At 37.2% G+C, this 22678-nt stretch overlaps 1 protein-coding gene across 2 annotated transcripts; it reads right to left on the bottom strand.

Moving 5' to 3' along the window:
* Nucleotides 1–775: 775 nt before the first annotated feature.
* Nucleotides 776–21450, bottom strand: ASPA (aspartoacylase). 2 transcript variants are annotated; one of them, XM_075994216.1, is made up of 7 exons: nt 21269–21450; nt 20490–20750; nt 16372–16567; nt 14562–14655; nt 9871–9978; nt 4674–4783; nt 776–1285 (listed from the first exon to the last, which is right to left on the bottom strand). In XM_075994216.1, exons 2-7 carry the CDS (start codon nt 20723–20725, stop codon nt 1088–1090), a joined length of 942 nt encoding a protein of 313 aa, XP_075850331.1. In that variant the 5' UTR covers nt 20726–20750; nt 21269–21450; the 3' UTR covers nt 776–1087. The 2 variants fall into 2 exon arrangements, with proteins under 2 accessions (XP_075850331.1, XP_020136832.2); XM_020281243.2 differs by lacking the exon at nt 21269–21450 and having other exon boundaries at nt 20490–20895.
* Nucleotides 21451–22678: the final 1228 nt, after the last annotated feature.

Here is a 22678-nt window from a genome sequence, read left to right as displayed (position 1 = left end):
CTTGCTCTGGATTAGGCTTTGGCTTAAGAGAATGTTGTGGCTGGTTTGATCTTCTATCTAGAGCACTAAAACTTTCTCTGTATCAGCAGTAAGACTGTTTCACTTTCTTATCATTTGTGTGTTCACTAGTGTAGCACTTTTAATTTTTTTCAAGAACTTTTCCTTTGCATCCACAACTTGGTTAACCATTTGGCACAACAGGTCTAGCTTTCAGCCTAGCTCAGCTCTTGACATGCCTTCCTCATTAAACTTAATCATTTCTAGCCTTTGATTTAAAGTGAGTGAAGAGCGACTCTTCCTTTCACTTAAACACTTAGAGACCATTTTAGAGTTATTAACTGGTGTACTTCAATGTTGTTGTGTCTCAGGGAATAGAGAGGCCTGAGGAGAGGGAGGGAGATGGGCAAAGTGGAGGGTGAGTGGAGCAGTCAGAACACACACATTTGTTGAATAAGTTTGCCATCTTATATGGGCATGGCTTGTGGTGTCCTAAAACACAATAGTAACATCAAAGATCACTGATCACAGATCAATGTAACAGATGTAAAAATAATGAAAAAATCTGAAATATTGCAGGAATTATCAAAATGTGACATAAAGATGTGAAATGAGCACATGCTGTCGGAAAAATGGTTCCAACAGACTTGCTAGATGAAGGGTTGCCACAAACTTTCAGTTTGTAAAAATACAATAATCTGTGAAGCGCAATAAAGAGAAGTGCAATAAAACAAGGTACGTCTGTATTTGAAAACATACATTTAATTCTGTGTTCAAGTTAACTTTTTATATATAGTATCTATTTCAAATTTTTATTTTGAATATAAAGGCTGTTTATTAAGAATGTTAAACGTGCATAATAAACTATGCAGAAGTAGGAAACACACTTCTTTGAATAAACTACATACATAAAATATGATACCTTTAAAAGACAGTCATTAGTTTAAGACATTTGCTGGATGCCTGCTGAGTAAGGCACTGTCCTAGGCGCTGTGATGAAGCTGAATAAGGCACAACCCTGCTCCTGAGGATCTTACAAACTAGTGGAGTTTTTCAAGATACTGTACGACAAGCTAGCTAGAAGTGACTTCTAACGTGACAAGGAGCGAATACTTCTGGCATTGAGTGCTAGTTTAGTTGTCTTTGCGAAAGCTTCTTTCTTTTCATAATATGCAGCCTCATTTACAAACACCGGGTACACGGTACAGTCTCCGCCCAGCAAAATAGTCTTCCCGTCAAGAGTTAAAAACACCGGATCCCCAGGGTGCAGTGGTTTCCAGTCTTGATCCTCTCAGGAAACAATTAAAATAAATAAATTACATTTCTTTTTTTTTCTCCTACTTAAAAAATTTATGTCAGACTCTACATAATCACAAATTATAGCATTCTGTTCCTTTAGAAGAGATACTTGAGTGATGCATTGAGAGGCATATGAGTGCTCTGACTAAACTGAAATTGTGCAATTAATTTTGGCAGCAGTGTTGAGTTCCCCTTTTAATTTTTATACCTGACACATATAATTAAAGTTTGCTTCAATGCCAGGTTTGCCTTGGATGTTGCCAAAGAAATTTATAATATTTAAAGGCAAAACCAAATGCGTGTCTACCTAAGTGTGTAGTCTACCTCTTGCCAACTGAAATTAAATTCTGTTCAGCAAAATATAGGAAATATCCATTAAGAGCCTTCTGTGTGCAAGTCATTCTACTGTTAGGGATATACAAATGAGCCACATTGTATTCTATTCAGAGATTCTATTCTGATGGGGATTGGTGAGAGAAGGTGAGGGTGGAATGGGAAAAAGTCTAAGATAAGGCTGTGTATTCCAAATGTGCTCCCACATGAGGATAACAACTGAGTTATCTGAAAGGTCCCACACCAGGGATTTGGACCTTTGAGCCTCCAAGTACCAATGTGCTGTCACACTGCAGGACCCTAGAACAGTTCTTCTCAAACTTTGACGTGCTCTCAAATCATCTGGGGATTTTGTTAAAATGAAGATTCCAGGTTCTATAGGCTGGGGGTGGGGGCCTGAGATTCTGCATTTCTAACATTTCCCAGCAGCATCAGAATCACCCAGGAGTTTGTTAGAGAAGTAGAATTTCATTCCCCACTGCAGATCTACTAACTCAGAGTCTTCATGTTGACAAATCTCCAGAGACTCACACGCACAGCACTGACGTTTGAGAAGCGCTGCATCGCGGCAATTTTCTCAATCCTGGCTGCACGTTATGACTGCCGGGATGTTAATATACATATACGTAGGTAGAGGGGCAGCCCCATCTCAGATAAATCAAATCAGAATCTGAAGAGTGAGGCCCAGGCATTGTTATTTTAAAAATTTATTTTATAATAAATTTATATACAGTTAAATTTTCTTGTTTTTGTGTACACTTTTATGAATTTTAACATATGCTTAGCATAGGCATATAACTTATAACCATGTAATCAAGATGCATAATTATGTCACCCACCTCCTTCTTCTCCTCAAATTCCTCATACTACCCATTTATAGTTCACTGTTTTTTGTTTTAAAGCCTCAGATGATTTTACAGGGTGGCCCAGTTGAGAACTACAGCTCTGGACCAGTGGCTTTCAGGCAGAGGTGTGCCCGAGGACAGCTGAAGGAACTTCAACACACACGGGGCTAGCCCCACCTGCAGAGGCTCCACTGTAGTACAGGGCTGCCCAGACGAGCCACGTGAAAATCACCTGGTGAACTCAAAGGATTCTGTTTCCACCATGATGAATTAAATCAGAATTTCTAGAGATGGGATCTAGGAATCAGGATTTTTAAAAGCTCCCCAGGTGATTCTCATGTGGCCTGAGTTCAAGAAGCACTGTTTCAGTTTGTGGTAGGTTCCAGGCATTGGGAGGGATCCCCTAGGTGATTCCAATTAGCATCCCTGATTAAGACCCATCACTCTTAGAACAAAATCTATACTCATAAGCACGTCCCTGCTTTGGCTCTGGGGTCTACAGTTCTCTGCTCACTCCTACTCTCCATGGACATTGGTCTTCTTGCTGTTCCTCAAAAGCCCCAAGTTTGTTCCAGCCTCAGGGCCTTTGCACTTGCTTTCCATGTGGCTGGCTTCTCATCTCCCAGGCTCTAGCTTCAGTGCCATCATCTCAGAGATGGTGCTTTCTGATCACTCCATCTAATTGGAACCCTTTGTTATCCTTTGCTTTGTTATCACTTATTACAGCTTGAAATGACCTGGTTTATATATTGTTTACTTATTCTTGGTTTGTTCTCCCCCAATTAGTATGGAAACTCCATGAGAGACCTTGCCTATCTTCAAACTCAGGGCCCAGAACAGACTTAGTTGTCATTCAAAAATATTTGTTGAAATAATTAACCAATCAATCCCTCCTGTGGAATATTTATTCCTTATTGAATGAATTCTTTATTATCTATCAAATCAAAAACACTCTTCCTAACTTTCAAGACCTACTACAAACTCTGTTACTGCTCTCGTGAATCTCACTTCTCAGCCTTCCAGGATTATTTTTGTACCCAAGAATATCCTTAAGGATATTATAAAACTAAAAAATCCTGTTTTAGTCTGTTATCATCACCTTGGCCTCTGTTTCTTGTACTGTTTCTTGGTGTTTTTGTCACTTATATTGTTTACTTCCTTTCTTCTCCCTAATCTTTATCTTTCCTTCAAAATGTTGCCTAATGCGCCTACTTCAGGTTTCCACCTGGGTCCCCTTAAGCCACGATGCAGGATTTGCCTCACTAGTCTGTATGCTCGGACAGGCCACTTAATTAAGTTGCAAGTCTGGATGACTATTAGAGTCATTAAACAGGAGATTTGAACTGAATCGCTGGTTTTCAACCCTGATTACTCAAGCCAATAAGATCAGATTATCTCCGAGTGGAGTCCCAGCATTGTTATTTTCCAAAAAGCTCTCTAGGTAATGTGTAGCCAGGGTTGAAAGCACCAGACTAGATTATCTACCAGATCTCTTCCATCTCTGAGGTCTGAGATTGTGTAGTGTACTCACAATGGGGAGTCGATATTTTAGCTTTTTGGAACCTCTACTCCTCCCTGCTTTTCCAGATTTAAACTTCCTAAGCTCTCCCAAGAGCTTTTTCTTCCTCCTTAACTATGTCATTATTGATCAAATCATGTGAGGAGTAGATTCTAGGGTTCTGAGGAAAGTCAGGGTATCATGGCAGAAAACATCCCAAAGAAAGAGATTCTAATTGTTTTGCTCTAACTTATTCAGTGGTGATCGCAGGGAGGTAGCGGCAATTTGGTCAACTGCAAAGACCATTAGTTCTGGATCTGTCATTGGTAGCTATATGGATATGGGAAGGATCTAACTTCTGAGCCTCTATTTTCATATATTAAAATGGATGTAATTATTCCTACCCACAGCGCTTGGGTAGAATTTTTGCTTTCCCGTGAGTATATCTAGACTATAAATTCCATGAAAGTACAGACTATACTCATGGGTGTATCCCCAGAGCCAGCACAAGTTATACTCAATAAATATTTATTTATTTATATATCTTCCCTACACTGTAGTGTTTTTGAGAACATCAAATAAACTAATGTATTTAAAATGCTATATGAACTGTGAAGTTCTACTTAAAGGTTCTGCTTTAAGTTCTACTTAAAGGTTCTACATTATTATTTTCAATATTTTAAAGGAACAGCAAATGTTACCTGCAGATTAGGATGGATAACAGCAGCAATCTCTCCACTTTCATTCCTGGGATAATCAACTTTCTCCATTATTTTATAGACCTCAATGGCACAGGGAGGAAATTCTTTTCCTACGATAAAAACAATATGTATAAATAGCAACTAAAAAAACCTCCTGTAAAAAGGGGAGTTGATTTCTAGAGGAAAATGTTAGAACACTCTCCTAGACATTGGCCTAGGCAAAGAGTTTATGAAGAAGTCCCCAAAGGCAATCACAGCAGCAACAAAAATAAATAAATGGGACATGATCAAACTAAAAAGCTTCTGCACAGCCAAAGAAATAGTCATGAAAGTAAACAGACAACCTACAGAATGGGAGAAAATTTTTGCAGCCTATGCATCCGATAAGGGGCTGATAACTAGAATATACTTAGAACTCATGAAAATCAGCAAGAAAAAAATCAAATAACCCTATTAAAAAGTGGGCAAAGGACTTGAACAGAAACTTTTCTAAAGAAGACAGAAGAATGGCCAACAAACATATGAAAAAATGCTCAACATCTCTAATCATCAGGGAAATGCAAATCAAAACCACAATGAGATATCACTTAACTCCAGTGAGAATGGCCTTTATCAAAAAGTCTCTAAGCAATAAATGCTGGCGTGGATGCGAAGAGAGAGGAACACTCCTACACTGCTGGTGGGACTGAAAACTAGTTCAACAATATGGAGATACCTTAAAGCAATATGGAAATACAATGGAAAGCAATATGGAGATACCTTAAAGCGATACAAGTGAATCTACCATTTGATCCAGCAATCCCATTGCTGGGCATCTACCCAAAAGATCCAATGACACTCTACAAAAAAGACACCTGCACTCGAATGTTTATAGCAGCACAATTCATAATTGCAAGGCTGTGGAAACAGCCCAAGTGCCCATCAATCCAAGAATGGATTAATAAAATGTGGTATATGTATACCATGGAGTACTATTCAGCTCTAAGAAACAACGGTGATATAGCACATCTTATATTTTCCTGGTTAGAGCTGGAACCCATACTATTAAGTGAAGTTTCCCAAGAATGGAAAAACAAGCACCACATATACTCACCAGCAAATTGGTATTAACTGAACAGCACCTAAGTGGACACATAGGTACTACAGTAATAGGGTATTGGGCAGGTGGGAGGGGGGAGGAGACGGGTATATACATATATAATGAGCGAGATGTGCACCATCTGGGGGATGGTCATGCTGGAGACTCAGACTTGTGGTGGGAGGGGGGGAATGGGCATTTATTGAAACCTTAAAATCTGTACCCCCATAATATGCCGAAATAAAAAAAAAGGGAAGTTGATAATTTAAAGAAGGAACCACCACCACCACCACCACCACAGCAACAACAAAATGAAAAGAGTTCCAGAGAAAACACACCATGTTTAGTTAAGGATGTTCATAAACAACACTAAGCCAAAAATTGTTCTTGAATTATTCCTATTAGTATTCTGTTCACAAATACACTAATGGACAGAGGAAAACAGAATTCAAAAAGTCAGTGTGGGAGAAAAACAGCCTAGGACTGGGAGTCAGGACACCTGGGCTCTAATCTCCTAGCTATGTAATCTTGAACAAGATGCTTCACATTTTGAGGCCCAATTACTTTATATGTCAAACAAAGGTTTTGGATTAGCTTATCTTGGAGGGCCTTTCCAGCTCCGACATTCTATGACTGTATATTTTCAGGAGGACTTACAGCAAATTAGGTGAACTTCAGTCTAATGCTTTCTCTTAGCTAAGTCCATTAAACACTTGAACAGCTCCTGAGGGAGATCTCGGTATGCAGGCAGTCTGCCAACAGTGGAGTCCAACTTCCAGAGACGCAGTAACATTAAACAACCCAATGCCCAGAAACTTGGAAAATGAGTAGTTTACAAATACACCAGGTAATCTCTGGACAAACAGGATGCACTTTTATCCACTACAGGGCCCATAGTGTGTTATGGTCACAACTCAAAGGGTTGTGACTCAGAGTTAGAATGAGGATACCCTGTGATCACTTATGTACCAATTAGCTTTTGCTGTGTAACACACTACCCCAAAACTTCATGGCTTGAAACAATAACCTTTTAATTTAGCTTGTTATTTTGTGGGTTGGTTGGGCAGTTCCTCTGGACAGGACTGGCTTCACTGATTTCCGATTGTCCTGCTCATGTGTTTGTGGTGGGTTGGCAGGTCATCTGGAGGCTGGATGATCTGGGATGGTCTCACTCTTATGTCTGGCATTTGACAGGCTGTCAGCTGGAGTTGCATGACTGTTGGTTAGAGTGCCTGAGTTTTCTACCTTATAGCCTTTCATTATCCAGCATGCCAGTGTGGACTGATACACAGTGTATATATCCCAAGAGCAGCAAGAGAGCAAGCCCCAATGCACAAGTCCTTTTAAAACCTCTTCTGTGGCACACACGGAAAAAGTCACATGGCCAAGCCAGATTCAAGAGGTGGGGAAACAGACTCCATCTCCTAAGAGAAGGATCTGAAGCATCACACTGCAAGGATGTGGATGTGGGAAAGGGAAGAATGAAAATCTACCACACTTTCCAAGATGAAAATGGGAACTTACTAGACATAATTTCCTTAAACCAGAAGGTCCAGTGGGAGGAAAGGAAAAACTGATAGAACATAAAGGAGTATATTTTTGTGAATCTCAGTAATTGGAAGGAGCCTTGAAAGCCTAACTTCCATCAGTGCTTGCGTATTATTCGTAATGTTCTGGCCATGTAGTCATCTTACTTCTACATGAATAGCCTCACAAAGAGTGGTCCATTTCATTGCTGTTCAGCTTTGTTAATTAGAAATTTCTGTCTGTAGATAACTTTGTTCCACTGATTCTATTTTGTGCTCTGGGTAACAGAAAACATGTCTAATTTCTTTCCAATGTAACCTTTTGAAACTCTGAAATAAAATTGCCTTAGGCCTTCTTTTTTGTCAGTATAACTATCCTTAGTTCTATCAGTCACTACTCACATGTGGTCACATATGTGAAGACGTATGTGAAGGTACTCTGTAAACTGAAAGTTCCATGTGCATCTGAGGGATTATTCTTATTATGGTTTTCAAACTCTTCAACATTCTTAACTCTCTCTTTGGTTAAACTCCTCCTTATAGACATTTCTCCAGAATTATGGACTCAGAATTTATTCACAGTTCTCAAGTGCTATTCATGGCAGAAAAAAGATCTTCCTCATTCTGGGATTTTTTTAAATGTTAAGAGCAAAACTTTGTCCCTGATGTATTTAATCTCAAACATTTGGTTAAATGATTGTTAAAGATCGTCAGGACTTCTTGTATCCACTTTCTCAACCAGGATGCTCTCCTGATATTTTCCTGCCATCTATCACCTAGATAAGCATGTCACATATATACTTACCCAAGTCACTAATAATGATTTTAAGCAGCACAAAGTCAAGGCAGTTAATGATTCTTTTGTCAGTATTTTTTTGGATACTGATGCTTAGTTAAAAACCCACCAAACTGGATAGTCTAAATTAATAGTGGTTTGAAATTTTTGAATTGTAGAACCCCCTGCTTAAATGAAATGTTATGTGGAAAATCAATAAGACAGACAGAAGAACTTCTCTGGTTGAAGCAGAGATAAGGGGTGGGGTGTCCTGGAGCTATTATTCCCCACCCCTGTGGTAGGAATCTATGGACCAGTATCTGAAAACCATGGTTTCCTCTCAGGGTTGTGGCCTTCTCCCTGGGTGTATCATTTCTGCATGTACCGTAGTCCCATACTCACTATTCAAAGGGTTTCTTGTGAATATGTTGTGACTTTCCCAACACCAGCCTGACAGCATAGAGTCTGCTCTCAGATGAAGGCAGTAAAAAGCAATTTTTCAGTTTTCATGACTTTGGAGTCAAAGGATTTTCAAGCACAAAAGAAATTCCTGTGATTGCAGTAGGGTGCACAACCTGAGGCTAAGGAATTACAGTTCCCACAGACACCAAACTATGCACCCAGCTCTGTAACCATTCCTCAACAACAATTTAACTCAGCCTGTTGGAATAATTATTTACATTGTAGAATGTCCCTTTGATTTTAAGTATTTTTTCAATTTTAAAGTAAACTTCTTTTATATAATTAATAGACTTCATTTTTTAGCGTAGTTTTAGATTCACCAAATACATGAACAGATAGTAAGTACATAGAGTTACATATCCCATCCCACTCATCAGTCCCCATTTAATTAATTTTTAATGACAAAAATAATACATGCATATATTATTCTTATTGAATATAATTAAAACAAAATTAATCTGTTTTGTTCCTCCCCTCCCTAGTAATCAATGTTATCAGTTTGGTGTGTTTTCTTCTAGAGCTTTTCCTGTGATAAATTAACATATATACATATATGTATTCTAGCAAGTGATTGGTATTATTATTTTAAAGCAAATTGGTATACCATATGTTTTAGTCTGCAACTTGCTATCTTTAATTAACAATGTGTTTTTCAGATTCTTCCATGTTATTTTATTTAACTGTTCATCAGGTGATCTGACATTCAGGTCGTTTGTTTTGCCATCACAAATGGTGCTGCAATAACAATCTCGTATACAACATGTTGGTTGTGCACGTGCTTGTGTTTCTTTGAGAAGTGGAATTGCTGAGTAATAAGATTTGTGCATTTTAAGAAGTGGATACTGTAAAACTACCCTATAAAGGGAAACACTTTACATGTTCACCAGCAGGCAATGAAAGTATCCCCTTTTCCTACACCTTTAACAATGCTTAATACTATCGATTTTAATATTTTCCCTATCTAATAGGAGAAATGGTTTCTCATTTTAATTTGCATTTCTCTAATTGATAGTGATGTTGAACATCCCTTTATATGTTCATTGGACATTTGTATTTCCTGGTCTTTGTTTTTTTAAAATGGAGATTAATAGGAAAATAAAGATTTGGGTTTTTTCTTTTGGTAGAGCCAGGGTCTCACTATGTTGTTTAGGCTGGTCTTGAACTCCTGACCTCAAGGGATCCTTCCAGCTTGGCCTCCCAAAGTGCTAGGATTACAGATGTGAGCCACTGTGCTGGGCTAGGATTGGATTTGGAGGTTTCATTTGGCAAAGCATGGTAAATTTGACCTAGGTTCCAATTGCCATTTAAATGTCTAGTGGTTAAGTTTTATATATATTATGTTCATTACCTACTTACCTTCATTGAAATCATGTATAAAATCAAGAGCATGCTTAATCATTTTTCTCATTTGATTCAAAATATCAGCTCTCAGAACCCCATGAGGCTGAGGACCAACTTCTATACCTAGGCACAGAAGGAGATATAGTCATATTTATTTAAGTATTAGAATATATTACAAAATGAGCATTTTAATATATCAAGATCTATAATCCAATCATTAAAATTATTTAAAAGGTAGGCCATGTAGCAACATGGAAAATATTTGAGACATAATGTTGGCAAAAATGAAGCAGAATGTTTGCATGTTCAAGTTATAGGGATAGTGAATATAGACTGGGAGAGAAAAAAATCGAAGAGTTATGTTAGAAATTGTAAGATCTCAGGGTCTTTTTTCTTTCAATTTCCTTCAATGTTGTCAAAATATTTTAAAATCATAACATAGTATAAGAGGTAGACAAATTTATGCTGACACAACAATACATGGACAAGGAGAAACAAGGAGAAACTCTCATAGATCTAACATTTAGGTTTGACAGGAGGAAGGACATTTATGGAGTCATAGAAATCTAGACTGGATCAATCATAGATTAAGTCAACATGACAATCTATGTGATCCTAGAGCAATATTCTTGCACTTAATATAACAACCTACCCTGATGCAATAGTGCAATGGTTTTAATTTTCTGTAGGAAAAATTTGTATTAATTTCTTTTCACCCCAATAAAACTATGACTATACTATTAGGTGTCTTTCCTATGGATGTATATCCTTACACCTACAAAATACTCTAAACTACATATGTAATCCCTTCCTTCCTGTGCAAGTCTACCACAAAGCCATCTCTCCTATTATCATCTTCTCCATTTGTCAAACCACTTACTAAATGTACCACTCTCATTCTATTCTCATTGCTTCCACCCAATTCAGATACTGCATTCTTCTATACTCATCCTATTTTCACCCACTTCTGTTATTTTCCAATCCACAAAATCTTACTATATTCTCCTTCATCTTCATATTCTATTTGTTGTCCTCAGCTTTCTTTCATATATGTAAAAACACACATTTGGGTATATGGTATCACAAGCGCGGCTGAGGTACACATCTGTGCATAGATGATTTACATAAATGTGTGAAAAAATATGTTTATGGCTATGTCTGTATGTGTACCATAGAAGACATTGTTGTTTGCCTATCTCAAATCCATTCCACCTTCCTCTTTTATAAGAGAATCTCAATTTTGGTTGGGGTTCCAATCTTCAAGGTAGTTGAATTTTTCTGCAGCTCGAGTATAAATGTTGAATAGTTTAAGGCAATCATAGTAATACCATTACCCTAGTGATTGATTTAAGAATGGAAGTGTGACCCAGTTCTGACCAAGGGGCCATAATAGAAGATCTGCAGGGGAGCTCCTATGTCCCCTCCAGATATTGCCATGTTGGCATATGATGCTTGGAAGTACAGTGGACATTTTGTGGCTATAAGGTCATCTACAGACATACTATGTATGGTAGACTAGAAAGATAAAAGTAACCTGGTCACTCATGATGTTGAGTTATTATAAAATTTATCTTAGTGCTTAAGCCGTTTTGAGTTACCTGCAGCCAAAAGCATTCTACACATTCTTGTTTATGGGGGAGATGGAAGGTATGGAGTTGGTAGTCTTATGTGGAGAAGAAGCTGTGGACTGGCATTTGACTCAAAAAAGCCAGTTATTGAAGTTTTTTGTTTTTGTTTTTTCTGATTGTAGGGTGGTCATATTTTCCAAGTCAAAAATCAACTTTGACATAGGACCCCATATCAGAGCAGAATATTTAAATTTGTAGGACATGACCCTGGCATAGTCAGGAGTGGAGCTAAAGGAATGATGGTCATAAAAATCACTCAAATGAGACCATGACTGATCTGAGAAAGTTAAGAGAAGACTGTGTCCAGTCACTCTTTGTGTGTGTGTGTGTGTGTGTGTGTGTGTGTGTGAATGATCATAAGATTGGCTGCAGCAAATTGTTTCTTTCTGGGATAAAATTTACTTAGAATGATCCTGTCACATTTCAGCTGCCTTGGCAATAGAATGCAAAGATGTCTATTAGAAGTTAAAGCAAATTTGTATGAAGCAATAGTCTTATCATATTATAAAATGTTGACTCAGAAAGAGTGTCTCGCCAATCTTAAATGTGTTTTTTATTTTCAATGAGTGCTTGATATAAAAGTATTCCCAATAAAATAGCAAAGTTGCAAGGAGAACATACAATATTTCTTATTATTTATAATGAGTAATATTCCCTCATATTGAAACACTTAAAAAATTTGGCTCTACTGTAAGGGCCAAACATATTAACATTTGCTCTAAGAGCAGAATTGCCAATAAATATTATAGACTAAGATTGATCTTTGAAAGTTTGAAATCTTATGCTTTTATTTGGTGTCTCAGAGAAACAAGACATTATTGTTGAGTCTTTGGTTTATTTCAACTAATTTCCTATATTTGGATATTTAACTTGTTTCAACAGATCCCTTTGTTATGCACACGAAGTATCAATATTTGAATAACCAGGATAATTTTTGATTTTCATTTTCCTGCTCTGTTTGTAACTTGCTTTTAAATTTAATGATTCTTGGTTAAGCCCCCTGAAATTTAACAAAAAGATTTTAAGTTATAATAGCAATTTTAATTGTAGTATAGTCAGCAGTTAATTAATTATGCTAATAGGCCACTTAGGAAAGAGAATGTAATATAGAAAAAAGAGAATGTCTATCTGAGAGGGAATATAAGAGTGTGGAGCTGCATGTTGGAAGTTACCAGAAGGTAAAGATGAAGTCACATTTAGTAACCAACAGGGCAAACAAGCACATGGATAATAAATACCATTCGTGAAAGACTACTGCAAAGCAGGTGCTAAGAGGGATGTTGGGAGAAGATTCTTCATGGGTGTTTTGTGTTTCTACATGTCTTGTGACAAAGACATTGACTACCTTTGTGCCAGGTTATCTTTTCCAAGATGTATATATAGTGAAGAGCTTTGGAAGGTAGGGATAGTGTCTTCCTTAGAGCATGTTTGCTGCCCATTATAAAAAATTCAAGTTCCCTCAGCTTAGTGCTTTTCTCCTAAAATGCAACCACTAGCATGCATAGTTGTCTTATGGCTCTCTTCATTGTCATCCTATGGGAAGTGGGGCTTGGAGAATGGTGCAAAAATGCTGATACTCTGCTATTATTAATATTAATACTATTATTAATAATTTTTTCTATGTCTCTGTCTCAGAAGTTTTGTGTTTTCTGCCAGCATTCACCGAGCAGTGGAAGGCTAACCCATTGGATTGTAAGCAGAGTAAAATCTCAGACCCAGTTCTTGAGAAGGAGAGGGCCAGAAAACAGCTTGGAGTAGATCAATGGGACCACAAGCACTTTGGAGAAACCGAGACCCACTGCCTTTCTGATCCAGTCAAACCTGACCACTCTGGAGAAGCTCATGAATGTATGTATTACCAAAGTTAGATGGCTAGTGATTTACCTATTGTACAGTCATAGTTATAGGAACTGTCTGGGAAGGAATGGATAAGTTTATACGGGTCTATGTGGGATATGTGTGAATGATGATCATTTATAAGTTTGAATTGGGTGCTCACTGGTAATTTAAACTAATATTTATTAAACATATATTATTAGCCTGCAGAAGGAGGTAGGGAACACAGAATGCTAAGACAAATGGAGGATACAGCATATCAGGATAGCATGTAATCAATCAGGGGTTTTGGGCCTTTGTGCATGATATTCCTTTTTCCTCAAAGCATTGTCTGAGGACCAGGTCTGATCCATCAACTGTTTGCTACTAGTTCTAGGAAAGATAAGTACAGAAATTAAAGTAACTGTTCAGACACTTTTATAGCAATTTGACGTTGTTGCAACATTCAAGTATGTGATCATTTTTCAAGTAATTCACTTTCTAAATTATATTTTACAATGGTATTGCTCTGTAGAAGATGAGAAATAAACAATGGCCTTTTACCACACATAACTTTAAAGCACTGGTTTAGAATACTGTTGACTGTTCCCAATTTACCCCTTTCCTTCCACACACACAGACACACACACACACAATCTCAGCATGGATACCACTTATTTGGGCCTTCTATGATACTTCACGACTGGGTTAGGTCTTTCCTCTGTGCTCTTATAGTCCTCTGTAATTGCATAGCATTTATCAATCTGTGCAGTAATTAACTGGTTGTCTGTCTTCTCCTCAGATACTAAGCTCTTTGAGAGCAGACTGTGTGTCTTGCTCGTTGTTGTGTCTCCAGCACCTAGCACGGTGTTGGTCTCTAGTGGGCAGACAAATAAAGATTTGTTGAATGTACAAATTTTTGGAGTAATTAGTTCTGTGGAGTAGAGTCAGAGAAAGTTCCATAGAAGGTGACATTTGAACTGTATCTCGAGGATGAGAAGAATTGCGCCAGACTAAGTTGAAGGACCAAGCATTACCGCAAAGGAAACAATATGTACAAAACCAGAAAGCTTCTCAATGAAATTGAGGAAATTTGGTATAGTTAGAGCCTCAAATAATCCTGGGGTTAATCTGCTTGTTACTTGATAATTATAAGCCTAATGATATGCAAGGTAGCTATAAATTTTCTTTCAAAAATAATTTTCCTGGAGTTTCAGCCAGGACACATTTTATTCAGTTATGACAATGGGAAGTGTGACTTACCAACAGGATACTTGGCTATAGAACGAGTGGTTGCATATTTGAGAGAAGGATGCTCAATGAGATAAACATAGCAGGGTAACGGAGCCAAAGAAGTCTGAAAAAAATTTGAAACATCTTTCTTATTATGTAAAGACCATATGTTTTGTTCTCTTTGCTGCAACAGAGTCAATGATGCCTTCAATATGTTTTACTTCATTACCTAAAATTAGTAAGACAGCTTTATGAAACACTTTATAACCCAATGTTATTATAGCTTTGAAAACATACAAATGAAACATACATATAAAAACATGTGTATATAAAATTAAGTTATACAGAGATTTCTGGGTAAAATGTACATTAAATAATTCTTCAGAACCAGGTTCAAAGAATATAAAATAAAATTTCCTTCTTCATGGATTTAGTTGTTTTTGTTTTCATCACTGGTTACATTTAGTCTCTTAAAAATTTCTGTTTCTATTCCTGTGGTCCTGGTCCTTACAGATGTTGGGTGATTCCCCCTCCTCCCACTTATCTGAATAAGAATTTGAGACAGGCCTCTTTGTTTTGACAACTGAGTATCAGCCAGGCTGCTTCCGTGTCTGGCAACCCAAGCATTCAGCTCTCTCTTCAATGAGCAACAAAGAATAGCTGCATTGTGATCTCCTACGGACAGGAATAACTCCTATCTTGTTTTTGTCAAAAACTTAAGGGAAACAAAAACAATAGTTGACCAGCCTGGGCAACACAGCGAGACTCCATCTCTACAAAAACTTGAAAAAAAAATTATCCAGGAGTGGTGGCATGTGCCTGTAGTCCTAGCTACTTTGAATGCTAAGTCAAGAGGATCACTTGAGCTAGGGAGTTTGAGGCAGCAGGTAGCCTGCACCTCTAACGCACCCCAGCCTGGGTGATAGAGCAAGACCCTGTCTCAAAAGAAAAAAGTTAACCTTTACTGTAGGCTAGATATTAAGTTAAACTCTTTAAATACTTTACCTCATTTAAAGCCTTTAGTACCCATATAGGGTAAGTGCTATTATGCTAATTTTACAAAATCAGGAAAGCAAGGTTTTGGGACTTGGTATCTTGTCCAAGGTTAGTGAATGAGAAAGCCAGGAATTTGAACCCAGGTTCTCCTGACTAGGTGGGTCAAACTCTTTCCACTAAATAATACTACCTCTCAGGAAGGAAATATATCTATTATACATAAATAAACGTACAATTCATTATTTGTGTTTTTGCTTGACTGTTATTTTCTAGCAAATTTTCTCTAGCTATAGGCACTGGATTGCTGAATTTTTGATCTTGTAGATTTCTGAGCCTTAAAATGATGAGTTATATGAAGTACTGACAGGTTGGATATATGTTGTAATATTTAAGTTAAATGGGGACAGGTGCAGGCCCAAAGGAAGCCAATCTTTTTATCACTGGGCTTTTAGTCAACATTAAATGACTATTTCTTAAGTTTCCTAAAGCCCTATAATTGACATACTTCAGTTACATCATGTAAAATTTTAATATTAATTTTACTCAGTTTTACTAAGTAGCCTAAAATTTGGTGGCTGTCTGGATAAAATATATAATTTTGTAGACACAAGCATCTACAAGTATTTTATTATTTTATTTTTTTCCTCTCCTTTTCTCCTGCCTGTCACCATTGCCTCTATGTTCTGGTACCACCCTTTCTCCCAAATCCCCAAGCCTGTCTGTGAGATAGATTCCATTTTTCTTGCACCCTCCCACTTGATCCTTTTCTGGTTATCTCATATCTATAATTGACTCAAAAGTAGGGGTCATAAGCTAACTTATCAATTAATAACATTAACATTACCTTAATATAATGAAACATCTGAATCAAAAAGTCATTCCTGGAATCTTCAAGAATAAGAGTGCAGCCCATGTTAGAAGTAGTGTTGTGAAGGTCAAAAATAACATCATAAGAATCTTCACTATTTTTTGGCCCAAACAAAAGATTTATTTCTTGAGCCCTTCTCACTTCATATGGCAAATCTTCTGATATATTTTTGCTATAATAGCAGAAAGAAAAAGATTAATTTCATGGCTAAGATAACATAAATATATAATAAGAACACAGTGTGAAAAGAATTGGTTGCCAAACATTTAATATGAAAAATCTGTATAGGAAGTGAAAACTTATTTGACACCTTTATAAACAAAAAATTACATTTTTTCTTCATTTGATTCCATGTAACTAATGTTGCATTGGCATGCCTGCAAAATAATAGTTCATTTATGTGGTTGGTCACGGATAGGACATATCAAACAGAATTTACCATTTGATTTCAGCCTTGAGCAAAACATATCTATTAATTTAATGAATATTTTCTTAGTAGTTATGGTACAGTGGGTTATCTATTATGGGGCCAAACCATAAAATGCACTGTTTTTACCACTCTAGCTAATTCTAGTGCACAAAAATAGTCAAACTTGGGTGTCCACATAATCTAATTAGGGATTCTTAATTGAGGTACAGGAACCTCTAGTGGTCCAGTGACAAGGTTTATAAAGTGTCTTTTAAATCCTCCAAAAATGCAGTTACATGTATACATGTATTTTGGGGGGACAAGGGCTAATGGTTTTTCTTATGTTTTCAAATGAGCCTCTATCCACTCTCTCCCCACCTCCTGCAATAAATAGGATTTTTTTTCCTATATATGATAAAAGGTTAAATTCATTTTTCCTCATTAAGCCACCCACCCACTTTTTCCTATAATTCCGTCTATTTCTATTCCCTGGCTGGTATCTCCAAGGGACCTACAGTTTGTACCTGGGTAATTCCTGCCTGGAATGCAGTCAGGAAGGTGAATAGCTGTTTTGCAACTATGAAACAAAAACCATGAGGACAAAGCTGCATGCTAAGAACAGTGCAGTGGGAAGCTGGAAGGGAATTGTGGCATTAATGATCCCATGTAGCCACTGCACCAGCTCTGAACTGCCTGCCTCTGGACTTACTATTTGTGAACAAGAAAACCTTATTTGTTTAAGCCACTATTCTCAGGTTTCTATTATATGCAAACCAAACCTAATGTATATATTAATACATGCATTTTAAAAGTTAATTCATGAAGTAATCCCATGAGGTCTTCCCTGACCAATTTGGTTCTACTTCGTTTTACCCCATTTGGGTAAATGGCACCACTGCCTACTCAGTTGCTCCGAGTTAAGGCCTGTAGTTTTTGTTTTGTTATGTTTTGTTTCTGAGACAGAGTCTTGCTCTGTTGCCCAGTCTAGAGTGCCGTGGCCTCAGCCTAGCTCACAGCATCCTCAAACTCCTGGGCTCAAGTGACCCTACTGCCTCAGCCTCTGGAGTAGCTGGGACTACAGGCATGCGCCACTATGCGTGGCTAATTTGTTATATATGTATTTTCAGTTGTCCAGCTAATTTCTTTCTATTTTTAGTAGACATGGAGTCTTGCTTTTGCTCAGGCTGGTTTCGAACTCCTGAGCTCAAACGATCCGTCCACCTCTGCCTCCCAGAGTGCTAGGATAACAGGCATGAGCCACCACACCCGGCCAAGGCTTGTAGTTTTGAAACGTAATGAACACTTGAGTTCTCATACCTGGAGTCCAGCTCCCCTTGGAAGAGTCCCAAGAGATGAGGCTGAAAGAATTGGGAGGTGCAGGACCCAGAAGGGTGCTATCATCTATACTAAGTTGCTTAGATCTATTCTGGATAGATTTTAAAAGAATTTTCAGCAGGGGAGAAAGATGATAAGACTTGCATGTTAGAGTGATCCCTGTAGCTGTCATATGGAGAATGGGTGGCAGGCAGGACAGGAGTAAGGCTGGATGCAGAGAGACCCTTTAGGAGGCCATGCTAACTTCCAACTGAAGAAATAAACTAAGGCAGTGAAAATGGAGAGGATTTTTGAAGTACTTGCAAGAATAATTGGGAGAACTTGGTGACTCACTAGATGTGGAGATGAAAAACTGGGAAGGTTCTAAGATGATTTCTGTGGGGCATTTGGTGGGTCATGGTGCCATCACTGAGATGAAGAATATAAGAAAGGGAATACATTTGGGACAGGGACGGTGCAAGAAGTTAATTAATCTACCTCATAAATTTGCATAACCACTCTGAAAGAGAACTGTCTAACCTTTGAACAATGTTAACAATAAGAAGCAGGAAGTAAATTTAATTTAAAAGACTGCTGTCACTGAAGTGCACACTATTGGGTGGTCATAGTAAGAAAACTCACCCTAGTCCATTTCAGAGTTATTTGTGAAGTTAATATGCTGACAAAAAAGAGTTATTTTTCAACAGATTCTTACTTGTTCTATAAGACTTAGTTAACAGATATTTTAGGTTAATAGATAAACATTACTTATGTTGACATAACCTCAGTCATGACAATACAACATTTCTGAAATTAAAATTTATGCTAATAAAAATATGATTTGATACAAAAAGTATGACTACTGTATAAATGCTCTGAAAATCAACTGTTCCATACAATGAGGCGTATTTCCACTAAACATAGTATCCATCTTTTGATCTGTGGTGACACTAAATCCAAGGAATTCTCTATCAAATTAGCGTTTATCAGAAAACAAGAACATAGAATAGTGCAAGTAGTTGTTCCTATGTGTCTTATATCTTAGCTAGCAGTCTACCAACTCTTTTTTTTTTTTTTTTTGAGACAGAGTCTCACTTTGTTGCCCAGGCTAGAGTGAGTGCCGTAGCGTCAGCCTGGCTCACAGCAACCTCAATCTCCGGGGCTCAGCGATCCTACTGTCTCAGCCTCCCGAGTAGCTGGGACTACAGGCATGCGCCACCATGCCCGGCTAATTTTTTGTATATATATTTTTAGTTGGTCAATTAATTTATTTCTATTTTTGGTAGAGACGGGGTCTCGCTCAGGCTGGTTTCGAACTCCTGACCTTGAGCAATCCGCCCGCCTCGGCCTCCCAAAGTGCTAGGATTACAGGGGTGAGCCACCACGTCCGGCTACCAACTCTTTAAGTGGTAGAAACCATCTTGTACAGAGCTTTGTACATGGCCCATGTACATGGAAGTACAGTACATGGCAGAGTGTCCTGAGAAAAATAGGTATTTAATAATATTTTTAGGTAAATGAAAGGAGTGGCAAAAAGCAAATACAGGCATATATACATATAGTCATAGATATTATGACATAAACAAAGGCAAAAATAATTAATAAGGACCTGACATAGAGTGTTATGATTGCATGTGTGTATTATAAATCAGCTGACATTTAGATTCAGAAAATTCAGGTGAAGTGTTTTTTACCTGTCATCTACAGCACCCCACCTGCAACAACCCACCAATGAAGTGAAGTACATCTACTCTTCAGATCACAGGGTGGTCTGATGTTTTCTGACAATGTGTATTTATTCACTCTTTCATTCAACATATATTAATTCAAACGTCACATTTTTCTTAACTAGAACTTTATGCACTACCATAAGCACAGTTTCGTGAAAACATAGTAGAGCGTTTAGAAAGTTAATACATATGTATGCAAGCATAGTGGCCTAACACTAATTTTATGCGAAGGATTATTAAATCTTGTTTCTTTAAGGATATGATTTAAAAATAAAAGTCTTTTTTATTTATTGTCTCAATCTGTATAGAATACATTTAAGAAGAAAAATCAAGTAGGAATAGTCTGGTGCTTAAAACAGTTTATAAAAGAGCATGTGAATGCCCACTTTAGATAACTGTGTAATTCACAATATTCACAGTATGTATAATTCACAATATTCTGTGTATTTCTGTGAATTATACAATTGTGTAATTCATAATATTCAACAGTATGATTCAAAGTGAAAGTGATCTTACCATAGTGACTACATGGACAAATATGAATTATCATATGCATATATTCATATACATGTTCTTTCTCACACTCCCACCATTTCTCTCTCTCTCTCTCACACACACACAAATATAAAATATAGTCTTACCCAAGATTTTCGAGGTCAAAAACACGATTCAGGTCACAGTCAATGTATCTGGTACACTTCTTCACTGCTTTTGGGTTAGTAATAAGTGGTTTTACCTCCAGGCCCATTCTCTGAATCTCAGTGCCATTTTCTAGCCAATGCTTAACCAGAAATACTCCTGTTAGTTCATTCCCATGAGTTCCTCCAAAGATAGCAACTTTTTTTATAGGTTCTTCAGCAACATGATGAGAAGTCATTTCACAAAGTAGCTTTATCTGATTTCTGCAATTTAGAAGAGAAGAGATCAAGGGAAACTCAATTTCTTAAGAAAAGTTTAGAAATTTAAATCTGAATGAGACTTTAACCAAAGTGCAAAGTACAGAGTTCCCTTGAGTGGAGTATATTTTAATTTTCTGTTACAAGTTCTGAGCCCTGTTTTTTATGTGGACACTCCCTTCTTTAGCCCTGCCCTTTGCCATATTTGGATTACAACTAGAGATACAGCTCTTTACTTTAACTTCTAACTCCCTCAGATGGTCAGTAGAACTAAATACAGTAATAAATTAGCATCTCAGACTAACACCAAAATGCTGTTTTCTCCTTAGCTAGAATGTCATACAATGGGGCTTTAGTGATTATTTTGTAATAATAAAAAGAGTTTATGTATTTTTAATCTCAAAAAATATAAAAAATAAAAAGTGGCCCATTATTTATTTATATTTCCACTGGCATTTAAAAAATATTTCATTCCTGAAATGAGTTCAGGCACTTTCCATGATCTGAGGACATTTGAATCTCACCTCTATGAACAGCCAAAGGCAGATCTTCAGAGACCTCCTCTTGAACCAGCACCCTTTTTCACACTCAGAAACACAAGGGGACCAAATCAATGATCAGTGGTATTTAAAATGCTACTTTGAAACATCCTTTAATTTTTTTCTCATGAAATTTTTGGTAATTCTGTATCAATTTCCTTAAGGGCCTTCCTCATTTTTTACCTAAACATTAAAGGAAAAGCAACTGTTAGTGATTGTCAAGTCTTTATAATGCCTGAAAATATCTTGGGACATATTATATATACTAACCACATCATGTGAACTTATCTAGATGTGGCCTAACTTACTGGCATATGGACTCTCCACTGGAGTGTGTTACTCAAAAGGGGGTTTTATTAGGGGAAATCATCCAGCATACTAAGATGATTACAACCCTTTGGTGAAATGACTCTAAGTCAAATCTGATTTGATTTCATACTCAATCACTCAGAAAATCAAATATGTTCAAGTACTGGAAATACTATGCACTAACTAGTAATGGCAGGTTGTTTGGTAGGGGTACAACAGGAATAATTCATTACATTTGTGGAGCAGTTTAATTTATTATGTAATGTTCTTCATACACCCACTTTGTAAGATGGAGGTGGGAGCAGTTAGGTTTGACATATCCACTGCAGGGGTGAAGGAAAGAGAGATTAAGTAACCTGATTAAGTTTCCACAGGAACTTAGGAGAAAACTAGGCCTGGGGCCCATATTTCTGATTCCAAGTCTAATGTTTTCCACCGAACACTAGGGTGCCTCTCTGTTATTTTTGGTCTTCATCAAAGTTCAAATTTTGCTTTGTCAGAATTCACATAAACAGTCATTACATTGTGCTCAGGAAATGAACAAGCACACAAACAAAATACATGGAAAAATAAAATATGAATGCTTCATAATATTTCATAAACCAGTCTGTATATTCTTCCTTTAAGAAATTATAATGCAGAGATAAAGAAAGCAAAATAACAAAATCTAAATTTACAATTACAATTTACAATTAGTAATTTAAAATTACTATTCTAAGAAAAAGCCCCCATAGCCCTGGATTTTCTATCCACATCAATGTACACTACACACTTCAGACAGTAAGTATAGAGATGATGAACACATTCGTAAAGGTAAACAGATGAAGGTTGTATTGTTTAGTTCCTTTGGTTTTAAGAGCAGTAACTACGGTGAATTATTAACATTCAACTGTGTTTTGTTTCTTTTCTGCTGATTTGTAGTTTGTTCTGTCCTTTGCCCTAGTCTCTCTGGAAATGCTGCTTCAGTTATTTACTTGTAGCTGGCACAAATGACTTGCATTTTGAGGCTTGTTTTATGGAATTTTAACAGATCAGCACTTTGAAGCACATTTCACATTCATAAGTAAAGTTTCTCTTACATGTCAA

The sequence above is a fragment of the Microcebus murinus genome, chromosome 18, assembly GCF_040939455.1.
Source record: "Microcebus murinus isolate Inina chromosome 18, M.murinus_Inina_mat1.0, whole genome shotgun sequence".
In the NCBI taxonomy this organism is placed as follows: Eukaryota; Metazoa; Chordata; class Mammalia; order Primates; family Cheirogaleidae; genus Microcebus; species Microcebus murinus.
The sequence above is the reverse complement of the archived record's forward strand: the minus strand, read 5'-3'. Positions and strand labels throughout refer to the sequence as shown.